The following is a 19,028-nucleotide window of genomic DNA, read 5'->3' as shown; positions in this document are numbered from 1 at the left end:
ATTCCCATATCCCATTTCTTATTTAAGGAAAAATATTTGTAACTCATGATTGAAATGAGGGGTCCTTAGAGGTTTCTGAGCTTGGTGGTTTTCTTATAGACATTTTATTGCCCAAACTAGCTCATGGATGATGTTATCTGGTTTGAATAATGGAATGTCTGCAAGAAAACAACCAAGTTCAAAGAGTGCCAAGTACCCTTCCTCTCTTATTTATAAACAAATCCTTGTCAATCCAGTTCTCATGTCAGCAAAAGTTCATGAAGTGTTTCCAGAGACAATAACATATCTATTTCAACCTTTATCAAATTAACTAATTTTATATTCCTTCCTTTTAACAATTATTGATCTTTAATTCCTTCAAATAGTGTCCTAAATCTTAATTCCTTTCCAATATTTTTTATTCCTTCTCACAGAATTATTCAAACTTCTAACAACATTCTTTTGTAAATCAAATAAAGGAATATTGTCCAGATCACTCTCTGTGTTTGTTCTTTGTATATCTCCTTTACTTATAAAGACATCAGCTGGTTCCTTTTGTAGGTCCAGTGTAATATATTTTTTCATGTTACTTTTGCAGCCTGTGATTTTTAAACCCTCTTTCAAATCAGCCTTAATCTTGTCAGGGAAAACTTGCTTCTTTTAAGGTATTTTAAACATAGTCTAGATAGAGAGGCAGACACTCTTATAATTAAGTTCTGCATCCATTGTTCAAAAATAAACTTCAGTATCTCCAATGTTAGAATATTCTGCTTCATTCTGTATTTGTAAATCAAATTTAAATTTTCTTCTCCTTTAATTATAATCTTTAGTTCCTTCTAGTTCCCTCTAGTGTCCAACCATCAAAGTCTGTATTATGTTTTTTGAAAAAGAATTTAAAAGAAGTATTTTCCCACAGAAAGGTTCTTATTTCAAATCCATCTGTACCCTTAGTTCGTTTGTGATTTTTAATCACCTTTTTGCCTTTTATTAAAAAAACAAATTAGGTCCCTAAACTTGTATTTAAAAGTTTTTCTGCTAAGGATTTGTCTTCCCCCAGAAGCTAAATATCAAACCTGTATAAATTAATATGCTTCTCTATCATAATACCCAGATGGATCAAAGAAGCAGCGTTATAAATAAATAAGCGACTGATGGCATGCTATATTTGTGAAGGTGGGTGAGCTGAAGGCTCTGTAAAGAGTCTGTCCGCCAAACTCCAATCAATATGTTGTGTTGTAATTAGTAGAGCCTTCCCAATATTATAGTACCCTAATAGAAACTGTGGTTTCTCCATCTTTTAATGAAAGTGGGAGAGGCTGTTCTAGGAATATATAAAAACTTTTAAAACAACTCTATTGCTGTCCAAAGTTTTCATATTTTGCCCAATAAGACAAAAATTCTATATAACTTCACTTAATTCTTAGAGGAAAGTTATTTTGGTTAATTACTGTTAGAAGAACTTGCTAGAGGAAAATAAATTGTGCATGTTCTGATCAGTTCCTGCATCATGTGTGAAAGCACGTGATAAGTGCACATGTTCCATTGTAAATATTCACCACCTATCTAATCATTTAAAGATGTATGAAATACCATCGCTGAGATCATTTAGGGTAAATATTCTGAGCAGATAAATTTAATTTTTCTAAATAAAGCAAAAAACTTTTGTGCTACAAAAAAGAGCTGATTTACATTTATTACCTCACTGAAATATTAAAGCTGTACAATTTCCTTGGGCATTATAGTGCAGTTCCACACAAATATCTTGGGACTGTGCCATGAATTCTAGATAAACATGAATAGGATTGGGGCTGCATATTAACTAAATGTTCAATATATTGCTTCATGTGGAGATTAGATCCTTTTAATGATGATATGAACAGTATATTTGCTAAGAACGTTAAGATCTTGTCCTTTAAAATCATACTTGAATTAAACTCTCACCTTGTTTGCTCATGTGCAATACAAAGATTTTCCTTGATAAGGGAGTTGTGTAAAATGTATGTAATCGCTCGTTCTTACCACCTAATAAAAAGATGAAAAAGTAGTCCTCAGGTTATGATGGCAGTTGGGAATGGAATTTCCATCACCAAAGGATGTCCTAATGTGTGACATTCCATGACTACATCACTTACTGATGGTAATACCAGCAGTCCCCAATGCCGTCATTATGGCAGTTTGTTAAGCAAGGACCCCATGTGACCACAATCTGGAAAGAAGCAATGAAATCGCATCCCAGGGAAGCAGGGTGACAGGACTATGGAGTATGAGCTGGTGGCCAGTTGCCATGGTGGGCGCTACAGTATACGGATAGATGGACAAGCACTAAGTGCAGGTGGGCACTACAGAGAATGAGATTCCCATAATCCCCCAGGAATTCTTCAGGAGAAAAAGCAATGGGAGTAACTTTCTGATTTGTGACCTCCTGCTGGCTTCCTCATTGACTTTGTTTCTGGGAAACCTGTAGGGCAGGTCACAAGTAGTGGTCTGGTAGTTAAGGCGCCAGGCTAGAAAGGAAGTTATTTAAATGTATAATAAAAGCAACAAAGCAACCTATTTTTATGGTTTCAGTTTCTCATATCAGTGGTGATTTAAGCATAAAAACTAGTAAGTAATAAAAGAATATATCATGCAAATTCATGCTTGGCATTCATAAATATCTATATGCATTATGTTTATAATGTAGAACTCTATTGTTACAAAAACCGTTTTTCAAAAGAATTGAATAAAAGTCATCTTATTTACTAGAAAAATAGTGTACTATATATGAAGTACGTAGGATGATTTGTGAAACTTGTGAGACTTGCAAAATTCACTATATTCTGTTTTAAAAAAATAGAATTCTAGACGTTCTATGGTCTGTCTTGTAGGGCTGATACTACCCTCTTGTGGGAAGCCCACTGACAAAACATGAGTGCGATTGCATCCTTCTTCCTATTTGCTAGTATTGAGATATATATTGCCTCTCATACAGGTAGTCCTTGACTGACAACCACAATTGAGGCCAAAATTTCTGTTGTTAAGTGAGACATTTGTTGAGTGAGTTTTGCCCCATTTTATTATCTTTCTTGCCACAGTTGTTAAGTGAAGCACTGCAGTTGACAAGTTAGTAACCCGGTTGCTAAGTGAATCTGGCTTCTCCATTGACTTTGCTTGTGAGAAGGGCGCAAAAGGTGATCACATGACCTTGGGACACAGCAATAGTCATAAATATGAATCAGTTGCTAAGCATCTGAATTTTGGTCACATGATCATGGAGATGCTGCAAAAATGATAACTATGAAAAACAGTCATAAGTCACATTTTTCAGTGCTGTGGTAACTTTGAATGGTCAATAAACAAACTGTTGTAAGTTGAGGACTACCTGTATTCCAAATAAATTATAGCTATCAAGACCAGTGTTTAGAATTAATGCCTGTTCCTGCTTATTCTGAATACTAATTTCTTTAACATATTGCTAATATATTTCAGTTAATGTTGGGTGGATTTAGAAAAACATCTCCCTGTTTCATTGTCCTACTTTTTATTTGTACAAGAGACTTAAGATTCAATATGGATAATTTTCTACTATACAGTAAAGAACAAATTGAAAATGCAGCCAGGCAGATGATTTACATGATTTAGACCAGGCATGTCCAACCCACAGGCACATGTGGCCCTGGACAGGATTCTGGGCAGACTGAACGCGACCACATGTTTGTTGGACCCGTGTCCCTCCTGGTTAGTGCTGGCTTCCCGGGAGGTGATGCGAGGCTGGCTCCAGGGGATTATAAATGCTTCATTGGGTGAGGGTGACTTCCCTGCCGCCTTGAAAGAGGTGGTGGTGAGGCCTCTCCTCAAGAAGCCTTCCCTGGACCTGGCAGTGTTGGCAAATTATTGTCCGGTCTCCAACCTTCGCTTTGTGGCGAAGGTTGTTGAGAGTGTGGTTGCGTGACAGCTCCCCCAGCACCTGGATGAAACAACGTATCTGGATCCGTTCCAGTCGAGCTTCAGGCCTGGGTACAGCACGGAAACGGCATTGGTCGTGTTGGTTGATGATCTCTGGAGGGCTTGGGACAGGGGTTGCTCCTCTGTCCTGGTCCTATTAGATCTCTCAGCGGCTTTTGATACCATCGACCATGGTATCATGCTGCACCGGTTGGAAGAGTTAGGGGTGGGGGGCACTGTGTTGTGGTGGTTCTCCTCCTTTCTCTCCGACCGGTTGCAGTCTGTGTTGGCAGGGGGGCAGAGGTCGACCCCGAGGCCCTTCCTATGTGGGGTGCCACAAGGATCGGTCCTCTTGCCCCTTTTGTTCAACATTTATGTAAAGCCGCTGGGCAAGATCATCCGTGGTTTCGGGGTGAAGTACCACCAGTACGCTGACGACACTCAGCTGTACATCTCCACCCCGGACCACCCCACTGATGCCCTTGAAGTGATGTCCCGGTGCCTGGAGGCCGTGCGGATCTGGATGGGGAGAAACAGGCTCAGGTTCAACCCATCCAAGACCGAGTGGCTGTGGTTTCTGACGTCCCGGTATAGTCAGTTGATGCCATCACTGACTATTGGGGGCGAATCGTTGGCCCCCACGGAGAGGGCTCGCAACTTGGGCAACTTGTCTTTAGAAGAGCATTTGACGGCCGTGACCGGGAGGATTTTTCATCAGGTTTGCCTGATTCGCCAGTTGCGTCCCTTTCTGGATCGGGACTCCTTACTCACGGTCACTCATGCCCTTGTCACTTCCCGCCTGGACTATTGCAACGCTCACTACATGGGGCTCCCCTTGAGGAGCACCCGGAAGCTCCAACTAGCGCAGAGTGCGGTCGCGCGGGTGGTTATGGGAGCGACATGGCGTTCTCATGTAACACCTCTCCTGCACAAGCTGCACTGGCTCCCGGTGGTCTTCCGGGTGCGCTTCAAGGTTTTGGTTTTCCACCTTTAGAGCGCTCCATGGCTTAGGACCTGGTTACCTACGGGACCGCCTGCTGCCACCATTAGCCTCCCACTGGCCGGTACGCTCTCATAGAGGTACGCACTCCTCCGGGTGCCGTCGGCCAAACAATGTTGACTGGCAGCCCCCAGGGGGAGAGCCTTCTCTGTGGGGGCCCCTACTATCTGGAATGAGCTCCCCCCGGAGATACGGAGGATCCCGGATCTGCGCACCTTCCGCCATGCTCTTAAGACCTTTTTATTCCATCAGGCTGGCCTGGCCTAATCTTTTCCCTTTTTTCCCTTTTTAAAATGTAAATTTTAATCTGTTTTAAATTATTGGGGTGTTTTAAATCTGTATTGGGCCAAATTGTTTAATTCGGTTTTACTTTGCTTTTAAATTTTGTATTTATGTGTTTTATCTGTGGCTGTTCACCGCCCTGAGTCCTTCGGGAGTAGGGCGGTATATAAATCAAATCAAATGAAAATGAAATGAATGAAAATAATGAGGCCCCACAAGATTGTAAACATTTAATATTATTATGTGATTGATATACGTTAACTATGTTACATGTTTTATATGTCACTGAAGATAATTCCTCTTCACTCGATGTGATCTAGACCAGTAGTCCCTAACCTTTGCAGCTTGATGGCCAGGTTGGTGGGGGAGAGGGGAACTGGGTCATGCGAGCGATGGGCTGGTGTGCATATGCACACAGATGGATGTTTGCAAGTTGAGTTGTGCACGGGTGTGCATGTGCACCGGCCCACTGCTTGTGCAAGTTGAGCTGTGTGCCCCTGCACCAGTCTGCCACTCACGCAGCCCAGTTCCGAATAGGCCATGGCCGGGTAGTGGACTGTGGCCCAGAGGTTGTGGACCCCTGACCTAGACAAGCCAAAATTTGGATGCCTATGATTTAGACATTTAATTCTGAAGCACAGTAATCTTAAAGGAAGAGTTGCCTTAGAATTCATGAGATAGAAGCGGGTGGATATTCTGATTCCCTACCCCTAAGATAATATTCAGACTAACAGAGGGATTTAAGAATTGCATGCAAAGAAGAAATATTCCCATTATATGGGGGGGAGGGTTAGGGAGCAGTTTCTTTATACTCTGGTTTAAAATTGATCAGGATATAACCTGATTTAAAGGACATGTTAGAAGTCTCTTAAGCTGATGAGTCACTGAGCTGAGACATTTGGCCTAATTTTGTGGTCTCTCCTAATCTTTTTATTTATTTGTATCTTAAACAGTCTTTCAGTCTATCAAGAAAGAAAATTGTGTATTATACCAGCTTTGACCAACGGAAAAGAGCAAATGCAGCGTTTTTAATAGGTGCATACGCAGTAAGTATCAATGGCCATGTGCATTTCTAATGAGAAGTTGCTGATACTTCAGTCTCTAAATAGATACTGCAAAAGCTAGCATCCCTGCTTTTTCAGGATTTTAAGAGTCAGAGCAAGAAGGTTCTGGAAAGAAGCAGTTCCCATTTGCATTTTTAAGCGTCTCCCAACCATAAAAATATTGCCTCAATTATACTTGGGAGGGGATGGACATGATCTGCCTCCCACGGGCTTCCATACTCAGTCCCATCATTTATCTCCCTCCCACCCCCCCACAGCCATTTAGAGAATTGCAAGAGAGATTTGAAGGGTGGAGTTGGGAGCAGGAAGATTATGCCATCAACATAAAGTGGCAAATTATTGCTGAATTCTGATGAAGTTTTCTTGCTAAATTATAACATCAGGACCGTGGGGTCTGCAGGCTCATTCTTGTTTTACACAAGTTTGGCATTTGTTTTCTTGTAGATGTTTTACCTACCTTTTTAAAATTAAGAAAAGTTGATCAAAATTGTAGAACTTGCAAAAAAGCTAGTATTTTGTGATTTAAGGGTGTTATGTTTAACAACATTCATGTAGGTCTTTATTAATATACAGTGCTCTTAATTTAAACAGGTAATATGTACATATCCTGTTGGCTTTGTATTTATAATAAATACAATCTAGCATTACTCTGTACTGTAATTAGCACTTCACTATGCTATACAATAAATGTGCTACAAAATGATGCCTCTGTGTTGACTGAATGAAGTAAAATGGAATTATGAATAACTTTTCATATAAATAGCTCATGTTCTTAATCTTTTAAGATAATCATGTTAATTTAAATAAATGAGTTTATTATGAAGCAGCAAAGCATGTTGCAAGCAAATGAATTAGTAGAACTTTAATTTTATCTGTGTGTTGAAGAAAGCAAGGAATAACAGTATGAGAACTATGTTTGCCTTGAAAATGATTCACAGTGAAAAGACAGATGAGATAATTCAGTCACTGGTCTTGTGTTGTGTGAGTAAGCTGCCTATCCTCTTTGGCATCTAATCTTCATCCAGGTTATTTAAGGGTTCTGGTACAGATTTTTCCTAGTCCTCCTACAGGAAACCCTTTCATTTCAGATAAACTAGGCCAAGGCCAAATGTAGTATCTTGGGAGTAGCGTCTTGTTTGTCCATTGCAAACTGTAACACAACACAATGCAATTTTACTGGCATTCTGTATCTCTTTTTTAAATTTAAACCCTTCTGTTGAAAATTCTAAGTATTTTGATATAAACATTCAGCGCAATAATAACAAAGCAATTTAAATCTATATTAATATTATTTTCCCTCCTGTTTATTTATAAGCAGTGTTGTATTCAGTGCATACAATTTGAAATAATACTAAATAAAAGGACATCCTAAAAAGTGAAAAGCTTAGGATAAGCTTTTACTTGATTTTAACAAATCTGTGCAGAGTGTTCTGTATTAGTAGATATCTGTATCTGCTATTCAGGGATGTGAACAAATTGGGTGTCTTAGAAAGGATATTTTACAAGTGATGTTGTATTGTGGGGAGGATAAGCAAATACAGAATCCAGGCAAGTAACCAAACAATAAATCAGCATAGCTGAGATTTGTTCCTGACAATATAGAGGCTGCTGGTGATGAATAATCCAAATAAACATTAAAGAAGAGCAAGTCCTATCTATAGAATCAACATTCATATTCAGAGTAAATTTTTCTAATTAATTCTGATTTGGCAATTTCCACAGAAGTTTATCTTTGAAACTCATGCTAGAATATGATGATTTTAAAAGATCTGTTCCAGTATGACTGGGAGAAATGCTTTCCCACTCATTTCTCTACTAATTTTTAAAATATCTAGTAAATGTTTAATTGTCCTGAAATACTAGTTCTGTTTCCCCATGTGAACAGTAGAAGAACATTTGAAGGGTATTTCTGACAGCTGATGCAGCATGCAAGAGCCAAGACTTTGATTTCCCTGATTATTCAGGGAAAATTTGTGCTTAACAGCAGTGAGTTATGTGAAACCCATACTTTCATAGGAAGATCATTTTCAAAGATGATTGTAGATTCTTAGTGAAATATGAAAATTAAAAACTGATAGGTAAAATTTTGCTGCAGATGTCTTAGTTTAAACACCACTCATTTAGCAACCTTTTAAATTTACAATGATACCGAACAAGTGGTGGTTAGGACTTTCCTCAGAGTTTCTGACCTGGCAATGTCCCTGCAGTTATCCGACTATGATCTCGTTGCTCAGCATCTGGTTTGCAATTACAACATCATAACAAGCCATGGTCACATGATTGCGATTTCCAATGATCCTGCTGGCTTCTCACAAGCTAAGTCAATGGGAAAGCCAGCGGGAAATCAAAAGTCATGATCCTGTGAGCACCTCTCTTAATGACTTCCACAATCCTCGCTTAACAATGGCAATTGAGACTGTCTGGCTAAGAAGCAGGATCACATAATGTTGTGCTTTATAACCACATTGCTTAACAATGGCAGATCTAGTCCCCATTCCCATCTTAAACTAAAGACTACCTCTATTCTACACTTAAAAATGTATTCTTATTAATTAATTCATCGCTTTCTTTCTATTAGCTCAGTTCTATGCTTGCACTCACTGCATCATAGTGAATTATTGTGTGCACTCTTTTTGAAACATGTTTAAGACATTTTTTGTTCTTTCTAGATATTTCTGTTCTTTCTTTCTATGCTGTGGACTCTTGTACTATGTTCTTTTTTGTTTAAGAAGCTGAATAATGAAATATTACTGTTTAATTACTTGTCAGTGATGTAATACTTTTTTAAAAAAAATCTGTAGACTCATCTCTAATTTTACAGCCTTAATGCAGGCAACAAACAGAAATCAGGTGCAAGTTTTTGATACCATTTAATTATGGTTTTGGCAAGCAGAGCGAAAGCTGTGTAGCCCAATTTAAATGTTGCAAGCAATGTGTAGATGCAAGATAGATAATCTTGTAGTAGGATCGGTATTCCCAACCAACAAGCAGAATCCTGTTTCTCAGATTGGGTGAGATCTGTACATTTTTCAAGGAATAATTTTGGCTGATTTACAAGACTGATTGTTACAGCTACATCATAGCATATATTACATTTCTTTTTGAGGAAAACAGAGTTGCAACATTCATGCACTTGCGGCAATAACCTTGAGTTGAATTAAAAACACGCAGCATTGCATAATCATAATGTTTAGTAAACATTTTTCTGATACTTGTTTTGCATATATATTATATATTATTCTTAGCTATGTTAGAATTATTGTACTGCCTTAATGCTAAAGTATTGTGTCAAATGAGATTTGGTAAATACTAGATTAAATGCTGCAAATAGACCTTCTTATGGTGTCTGTGTGTTCGACACTGGAAGACACTGTAATTTCCTAATTTTTTCTGAAACCTACATTTTAATGATTGTCATTTGTAATATAATTGGCTATAAAAATGTAACCAAGGGTTCTTTTTTTCCTGTTCCTATCCAGTTGTTAGGACAGTGCTCTTATCCACACATTTGATATTTGATACTAAAGAATATGAAATCCCATTGATAATGCTTTTATTGTGTCTAAGTATTATATATTCTAGTCTAGTTTCATCCATGAATTTTTACTTTGTAGATTTCTCACAGAGAACAACATTTCAGGAAGGAGGTCATTTATCCCGAATTTAAACTTGATTAACATAGAAATTAGCCACCTTGAGTCTTCGGAGAATGGAGAAAGGCGGCAAACAAGTTGAACAAATAAAATAAATAAATAAATAAATAAAATTGATGGTATCAGTCACTTTGAGTGAGGCAACTACAATATGTTGGCAGTCAAGATAAATAGGAAAGGAAAAGCTGAGGAAAAAGCAATCACATTCTTTGTAACTTTGAACGGTCACTACACAAACTGTTGTAAATCAAAGACTATCTGTATAACATGAAAATATAAAGGATAAATAAAACAAAGAAATAATGGAAAAAGGTTGGGTATAAATAATTCTCATGACAAAAGAAGATTGGCAAAAGTATTAAAGGTTTATCTTACTGTTAAGCCCAGAGGCATGAAGGAAAGGAGCATTAGGAGAAAAGGTAGGTTTTAACTGAAATAAATTATAAAAACTTCTTGGTAAATGATAATGCAACACCTGGAAGTAAGTATTGGGTGGGTTTCCCCCAGACCAGGGGTCTGCAACCTTAAACACTCAAAGAGCCATTTGGACCCGTTTCCTATAGAAAAGAAAACACTGGGAGCCACAAAACCTGGGTGGGTATGGCCAACTCGACGTCACTCACTCCCACCCAGTCACATGACACCCCCACCAGCCATGCCTACCCAGATTTTGTGGCTCCTGGTGTTTTCTGTGGGAAACGGGTATCTCTCTCTCCCTCCCTCCCTCTCATCTCTGTCTCTCTGTCTCTGTCTCTGTCTCTCTCTCTCTCTGTCTCTGTCTCTCTCTCTCTCTCTCATCTCTTTCTCTCTCCCTCATCTCTCTCTCTCTCCAAAGTTGCGTGTCTCCCTGAGCGACTGAGGTGCGCGCAGCACCAACAAGGGCCAGAAGAAGAGGCAAGTACAGGGCCACTTCGCTTCCACTCTGGAATATGGAGCGAGTCTCCATCCTCCGCCATCGCCCTTACCTTCTGAATGAAGCTCTTTCGTCCCCCTGCTGTGGCGAGGAGCGGAGCCAGCCAGTGGTGGGATCCGGTTCAGCAGGGAGCCACAGCAGCTCCAGAGCCGCGGTTGCCGACACCCGCCCCAGACCCTTTGCTATTCAAATATTTGTAAATTTTCTAGAGGACAGAATGGAAGGGATTTTTATCATTTTTGAAAATAACAAGTTTAGTGAGATTATAACTTGGAGGACAAAATCACGATTCAAAATTCGCTTGGCATGCTTGAATGTTGGATCAAATTCAGTAGGAGGATATAAACAGTTGTAATTGTTGAGAACCTCTGCATCGTGGAAGGCAAAATCAGATGCATGGATCTGATAGAGGAATGCATAGATACAATATGCAAGTTATAGTATATATGAATGTTCCTTCTGGAAAAATATTTGGTACAAGTCAATCCTGGAGGCAAATATTAGGTTGTTCGCCCCAGATATAACAGCTAAAAAGACCAATGCATTCAGAGAATCATTGTTTCAGGATCATGGGAGATAATAGTTCCTTTGCATTTATCAGACTGCTCTTGAAAATATGTCCAATTCTGGACATAATACTTTAAAAGGAACATGGAAAAATTGGATTAGATTTAGAATAATGTTTTACGATGATAATTGTCTGAAAGACTGGGGTGAAAACTGTCTCTATATATTTAAAACACTGTCATATGTTGGAAGGAGCAGACCCTTCTCTGTTGAAACTTTAAGCAGGGCAAGACCCAATTGGATGAAACTAAATGAAACTAAATGAGCTGAATATCAGGAGGAATTTCCTGATAGGAAGAGTTATTAAACATGGAGCAATCTGCCTAGAGTTCCCTCAATTAAGGTTTTCCTACAAGGTCTGGATGGCCACTTTTAGGGATGGTTTAATGAATTTCTGCAATAAATGTTGGATTAGGTAATCTATTTTGGAATTTCAAACTCATATTCTGATTTTAGGAAGCTTACATATGAAAAAAGGAGTTGGATAAATATTTCTAAGAAAGGCTGTACATATTATATAATAATTAGGAATTAAATTCAGATGATGCAAATGAAGCCACACATTCACACAGTATCTTTTAATTGCATTTACACGGTTATGCCTTATTTTGTCAGAATTCTTCTTGATTCAGGAACCTTTCAACTTAATATTACAAGCGTGTTATATAGTCTTGACTGCAAAATTTGTTAAGATAAAAGTAATTGATTTTGAGGTGGGCAAGTGTTTTTATTTTAAGAGAATTCTGAAAATACTCATTAGGCTATAACTGAAATATTGGAACTGTTTTAAAACAGTTATTGAACAGGTTTATGATATGGAAGCAAACCATTTTGAAAGTGCAGATTCTAAATAATCTTGTTTAAATTCTCTGTATAACTTTATATTTCTATACTGTATAATCTTTTAGGGAAGCAGCTTTCTATTTTTTTTTTAATGAGAACAAAACTCTTGGGAAGTACTTTTTAGAAAATGTGTTAATTCATTACTACAAGTTGATTTCTGTTGATAATTCTATTTTAAAATACATATCTTCTGTATTTGGATTTATTTTCTTTAAATGAAAATAATTTTTTTTGATTAGTGCTTCCTATTTTTTCCCTTGAGAAGGTAAACAGTTATCTGCATTCAGAATGGAGAACACATCTAGCTGCAGAAAAATGTTTTTGTTTTGTTTTCTTATGAAAGAAATAAAAATAGGAGAGAAGGAGTTAGCAGAGCTGTTAGCTAACCTGGGAAGTCAACATCAAAACATTTTGATATTATTGTCTGGTAAACTTCCTGGTTGTGTCTATGGAGTCATCAGGCGTCAAGAGTGATTTGGAGAGTTCATATTTTTAGCTTGGAATAAAAACAATTTTCTGAAGCATCAACATACATTGATTCTGAAGCATTAATTCTAGGAATTAAAAAAATTGAAATCAAAGTCTTGTTGAGTTCTATTCAGATTTTATATTGATATAATGAGTTATACAATTGTAAGTATGTTTGTATTTTCTAAATTAAATTGTTTCTTTATTTTTATTTTTGTAGGTAGTTTACTTGAAGAAAACACCAGAAGAAGCTTATCGGATACTCTTATCTGGGTCTAATCCACCCTATCTTCCGTTTAGGTATAATTGTAATTTTGTATAATGCCTTAAAATATTCAAAATGCTTTAAAGATAGTGAAAGCAATTTGGTAGTTCTGGCCATCCTGAAGAGATTATCTCATAAATCTTGCATTCTATACAATATGTTCTCCACTGAGCAAATTTCTTTGGGTTTTCCTCATTATACAAGTGAAAATTTAATAATGAGACAGAGGACAAGTCTGGCTCAAATTCTTTCCTGTATATATCCCATACGCTGCTTATATGCTGCTTATTACTGATGATTGCCAATGAACTATATTAATATTTAAGATTTTTATCCCACTTTTACTCTCAAGGCAGAGAATATATGTAATGCATCTTCCTCCTCCTATTTTCCCACAACAACAACCCTGTGAGGTAAGAGAGAGTGACTGGCCCAAAGCCACCCAGCCAGCTTTCATGCCTAAGGCAGGTCTATAAATTTCATAAGTAGGGTTGTGTTCAAATACATTCCAGATTTCTCCAGATCATATTACTGTATAGTCTTGAGTAATGTTTAACAGATTATTCTATCACCTCCTTTATTATTGTGGAAATATGTCTGATTACATACCAAATAAAAGTTCCTTACACAGTTGATAAGCCAAGCAATTCATCTGGCTTGTTTCATTTTTAAAATACTTCTATTAAACAAAATGTACAGGTCTTGATTACTTTCCTAATCTTTATTTTTTTTTCATCCTTCATTCTAATTTAGTCATTAATTTGTCATATTTGTGATTAATAACAGCCTTAAAGAGTTCATCTTTCATTCCAAATCTTCTAAATCTTTTGCTAATTTTCTTAATGGGTTGGATGATATTATCTGACATTATGCAATTCATATATAAGAATATCTTCAATTTATGATAAGGAACAGGTATCAAGTTGGGAAACTATATGTATACATAAAACTCTACAAGAAGGAACAAGGGAAGGAAAGTGTTAGTCACTTGCCCCAGTGAACATGCTTCTTTAATCCAAACAAAGACCTAAATGGTTAAGGGTGGGTAACATATTCCCTCAGACTCTCTTTCTTCCTTGTGTGTTTTCTGGATCTATTCCCTTTTGCTTGTCAACTAACCTCCAGATGGCTGTGTATGCACCACTTTTTCACTGTGCATATATAACACTGTCCCATTAAACTTTGTTAGCTGTTGGCTTCTCATACAATAGTCTGAACGATTCCTTTTAAAGATGCATTACATTTCTGATACCTAGAACATCTTTAAACAATGTAGCTTTCCCCACTAATTAAGCCAATATGCTCACTGTAAATGCCTTGACATGCAGTTTCATCTAGCAATTCTCTCACTCTCTTCCCTCCTTATGGACTACCCCCCTCATTTGCTTCTCTTCACTTATCCTCCTCTTGGCATTCCAAGCCTCAATTTATTTCTAGCCGAATCCTTTAGATCCATGGTTCCCAAACTGTGTGCCATGGTCCCACAATGAATTCAGACTGTGGGATATTTCACATTTTAATGGAAACATATACCAGTACCCAACATCTTCTGAACATAGCACAAACTACTAATATTAGTTTCTGCTTCTCTCAAAAATTTAAAATATCCCACAGTCTCTCTGAACTTGTTTCTTGGATACTGTGAGATGCCGTGGAAAAATTTCTGAGATGCTACAAGCACTGTGAATTGAGAAAATGTAGGAACATCTGGACTAAGCAGTTCCCTGACAGGCAAAACTTCAGCTCTTCATTGTCCATCTTAATTCTTTACACAAAGACTCTTGTATTCTCTCTTTTGCCACTTATTCAGAATATTTTTTACTGCTAGGTAAAGATAAATAATTATTTAAATTTCTATAGCCACCCAACTCAACCAAGTGACTCTGGGCAGCAGTAGACTTCCTATCCCTCTAGTGCCAAATGATCCATTTCTCCATTTTTTTTTAATGATTGCTGAATAAATTGTCGCTGAGGATTATTTGTATTTAGTTTAGTTTTTTTAAAGACTTTTTGCCTTGTACAAGTTCAGTGCAATTATAGGATCGAAATAGATATGAAAAACTCAGGATAGAAACTTAATACGGATATACTGTGACTGGAAGTTATTTCTTTGTTCTTTTCGCAATGACTTTGCAGTGCGTGGTTTAAAAACAAAGTATTGTTACATAAAGTTGGAATTTCTTGATAAACCTTTTGATTAATGCAAAATAACTGCTGATTCAGTTTCCTGAAGAACCTGGCAAAATTCTAAGATCAAAGCTTTGTGAGCCAAAACTATTTGTAATCACCTGGAGTTTAGAGAATTGTCAGGAATGTATTCTGAATAGAAAGTATCAGTATTTAAAATACAGACAGTTCATCAGTGATAGGGAAGTTATTTTAAAGCCTGCTGAGTTGTATATCCCTCTGTATTTTATTAAACCACAAACAAAAATTCATATATGATCTTTGTATTGGAATTGGAGAAAAAAATAATCATTTGATTTTGCAATTTAATGCTATCTCCTGAAATTGATCATTCAGAATATACTTTTAAAAACTATTTGGTTTAAGATAAAGAAAGATCACATTAACATCCCATTCACTGTTATTTTTCAGTTTTTAAGATCATTAGCTATTAGGTCTACATATATTTCTTCCTTTTTCCTTTCCCATCCAGTACGGAATATTATTGTAGGCAATTATTTTTGCTCTTTTCAAAGTCTTACCCTTCTGTAAAATAGAACTAAAAATTTTGGGCTTTGCTGGATTTGGGGAACCTTAAAAGCCAAAAAACCCAGAAGGCACCTTTTAATGGAATGCACCAAGTTTGATATTGTCCTTGAATAAAGATGAGCACACCTAATCTTGTGAAATCCTGGAAGCAGGCGTAAACCTTTCATCCTCTCTTCTTCCCTGGATCCTCCCTTCTTTGAAATAATTATGTAAATAAATGCTAGCATGCTCATTTTTTCATCCAGCAATGAATATGGTAGGTGAAGTCTAGATACCTCATGTCTATCACATTCAAACAGTCTATTATAAAAGTTTAAAAATGAGGTAAATGTAATCTGACAAGAATTGTTTTAGATAAATCTCTGCTCTAGCCTGAATTCACTCTATTGTTTCCATTATACTTGCAGATTAAACTCGGTATGATATCTTCTAGAATCTTTCCAAGAATCGAACTGAAAGAAATTGGTTTTTAGTTTGCTGAACCTTTTTTTTTTCTTCCATTTGTAAATAGGATCCATTTGGCACTTCACCAAAAGGCAATCCTGGGCAATTTATGACCCTTGGGCCATATCTGGCCCTTTGCCTGTCCCTTTTGGACCTGCGTGAGGTGAATCACAAATTACAAATCAAATGTAAATAAGTCTATGCCGTACATGCAATACAACTGCATTCCATTTTTTTGGAGGTGATTGCTTTTTAAAAAAATGTATACATGTGCATGTGATCATGCCTACCACCTTCACAGGCCTCCACAACAGTCCCAATTTGTTATATGGTCCCTTGGGAAAATGAATTGCCATAAGGTTTTAGCCATACCATCAGCTAGTTCCTAGGATGCAGTTCTGAAGATTTAAATTCACTCAAAAGTAAAGAAGGGCTCCATATTAGATTTCTCTTAATCTCAAACTTCAATTTTGCTCCTTGGTTGGAGCAACATACTTTTTTTTTGTCAGAAAACTCTGAACCAAGATAGGTAGTTATGGCTCTTCTTTATTACACATTAACATTTTCCCATCTTCACTGAGTAACTGGTATCCTGATTCTTTTTGTTTTGTTAACTTCAGAGTTAACAGAGTTAAGAAAGTAAAATCTCTGAAGTCTGAGGTTAGTTAACTCTGTTAACTCTGTTAACTCTGACTTCAGAGTTTTTACTTTCTTAATATCAACTTTATAGTTTCCGGCTCTCTACAGTTCTTTTTTGATCTGGCCCTTTTGCATTTCTTGCATGTGTCTTTTGGAGTTTTTATTTTCAGATCTTAACAGAGCTTTTCAGATGGGCACATGGGCTTCTTCTGCAGCCATTTGTTTATTTGTTTGTTTTTCCTAATTGGAACTCTTCTTGTTTTAGGAACTTGTAACCATCTTGATTTCTTTTTCTCATTAGCATTCTCTATGGTAGATTTTACTTGTTATCTGAGTTTATTAAAATATACCTTTTTGAAGTCCAAGAGATAACTTGGGCTGAGAGAGAGAGGCTGACCCAAAGACATCTAGCTGGCTTTCATGCTTAAGGCAGAAATAAAACTCACGGTCTCCCAGTTTCTAACCTAGTGCCTTAACCCAATGTCTTGAATTATCTAGGACCAGAATGTTTAGTATATTTTAATTGGTTTTTTATTATTAACGTTTGTATTACATGTATTTTTATCGTTCGCTGTTCACCGCCCTGAGTCCCTTAGGAATAGGGCGGTATATAAATTTAATAAATAAATAAATAAATAAATAAATAAATAAATAAACCCAGAGGTGTCAAACTCGCGGCCTGCAGGCCAGATGCTGGCCACGCCCACCCACTGGCCATGCCTAACCCCTTTTTAGTGAAGGGAGAGAAAATCACGATACATCACGTGACAAAAACCTGACACCGCAAGTTTGACACCCATGCCTTAACCACTAAATCAAATAGTCTATCACAAGAACAAATTTTCCACAAAAGGTTTTATTTATTTATTTTGACACTTCAATTTTGCTGTGGGGAAAAAAATGTCAAAGCAGGTCAAGCAAAGACTCTGTGGAGTTTGTAGAGGTGAGATTGAATAGATACTTAATAGGAACAAGGGGAGATGCTGATCTAGAACTCACCCATGGCAGTCATTGGTAACCCCTAGGTCCACCCACTGAGCAGATATCTGCTCTGGCTTTGTCTATAGAAACTAGAGGGGAGACCAGAAACACAAGTCAGCCAAATGTTTGTCTTCTATCATGAAGGGAAATTGTCAGAATTAAGGGGGCCAGCAAATGATAGGTGAAGGAAAATTTTAACCAATAGGAGAAGTGAGAAATGCAGGTTATTTATTCAAGCAATGATTCCACACATATCAGAGCATTTAAGACAAAGCATAGAACCCTGAAGAAAGCATGCAAAAATGTGGACTAAAAATATCTAGGGGTTTAAAGGTATTATAGATGCATACCTGTAAATCGTAAACCATCTGCAGAACAGGTTTAAGTTTAAACAGTTTTATAGCAGCAGGGATAAACCTGTCGCCTCTGGAATAGAACAAGCTCAATGTTTTCTTGATTCTGTTATTAGCTTTGTCAGACACAGCTCTAATTTTTTTCCCACCGGGCTCTAGATTGCAAAATATTGTTCATTTAAATAGTTAAATGCAAGAAACATATATAAAAAAATTAAACGTTATAAGTTAAGTGAGAGGAAGTATAGCTGCTATTTAGGAGTTCAGTTCAGTTATTCATTGAATTGAATAATGGGACATCACAAGTGTGAGTCACATGCATTGACAACATCATACATGATCCAGCTTGTTATTTACATCAAATTTACATTATTTATGTAATGACATTAGATCTATGGCAAGTAGTCTGTTGCATCAAAGTCTGTTAAAATAAGTTTTCATCAAATTGATGAGCTTTGGGGCTAAATGACCATGAACTGATTTTCTTTTATACTGATGTGGCTGGCATCCTCAGAAGCAGAAACAGCTGTTTTGTGTGTACCTTTCAGCGGCACAGGCCTCTGAACTGGGCTGACTGGGTTCTTGTATTTGAACCTGGCAAGCTGATATCTGAGTGGGCCATGTCACATTGGTCCAAGAAAGATGATTCCTGAGTGGGATCCTTGTCCAGTTGGTCTATTTTGAAGAAATTTTAAAGAGTAACAGTTCCTGGTTGTCCTATCTTCAAGCCTGCCTGCTGATTATGTAGAGGGGGACTTCTGATTGGTTTATTTTTGAAGAATTCCTCATTTGGACCGATTTGATACAGGGACACTGCCAAATGTAAAAACCTATGCCAATAAGTTTTCATATATTTTAGTAAGGCTTCTATTGAACCGTGCTGTGTTGAAATTCATCTCTAGAACCTAAGAAAAAGTCACAGAACAATACTCTCATTA

General features: G+C 37.2%; 1 protein-coding gene across 4 annotated transcripts in view; it reads left to right on the top strand.

The window, feature by feature from the left end:
- Nucleotides 1-19,028, top strand: part of CDC14A (cell division cycle 14A) — a 79,570-nt gene that overhangs the window by 13,642 nt on the left and 46,900 nt on the right. For all 4 annotated transcript variants that reach the window (XM_034437349.3, XM_034437346.3, XM_034437350.3 and 1 more), the window contains exons 4-5: nucleotides 6,139-6,231; nucleotides 12,914-12,993. In XM_034437349.3, coding sequence (XP_034293240.1) covers nucleotides 6,139-6,231; nucleotides 12,914-12,993 — 173 coding nt within the window. The remainder of the gene's footprint in view (nucleotides 1-6,138; nucleotides 6,232-12,913; nucleotides 12,994-19,028) is intronic.

Source organism: Pantherophis guttatus, chromosome 3, assembly GCF_059756535.1.
Source record: "Pantherophis guttatus breed Tessera chromosome 3, ASM5975653v1, whole genome shotgun sequence".
Classification (NCBI taxonomy): Eukaryota; Metazoa; Chordata; class Lepidosauria; order Squamata; family Colubridae; genus Pantherophis; species Pantherophis guttatus.
Note: the sequence above shows the minus strand (reverse complement) of the source record. Positions and strands in the feature narration are given on the sequence as shown.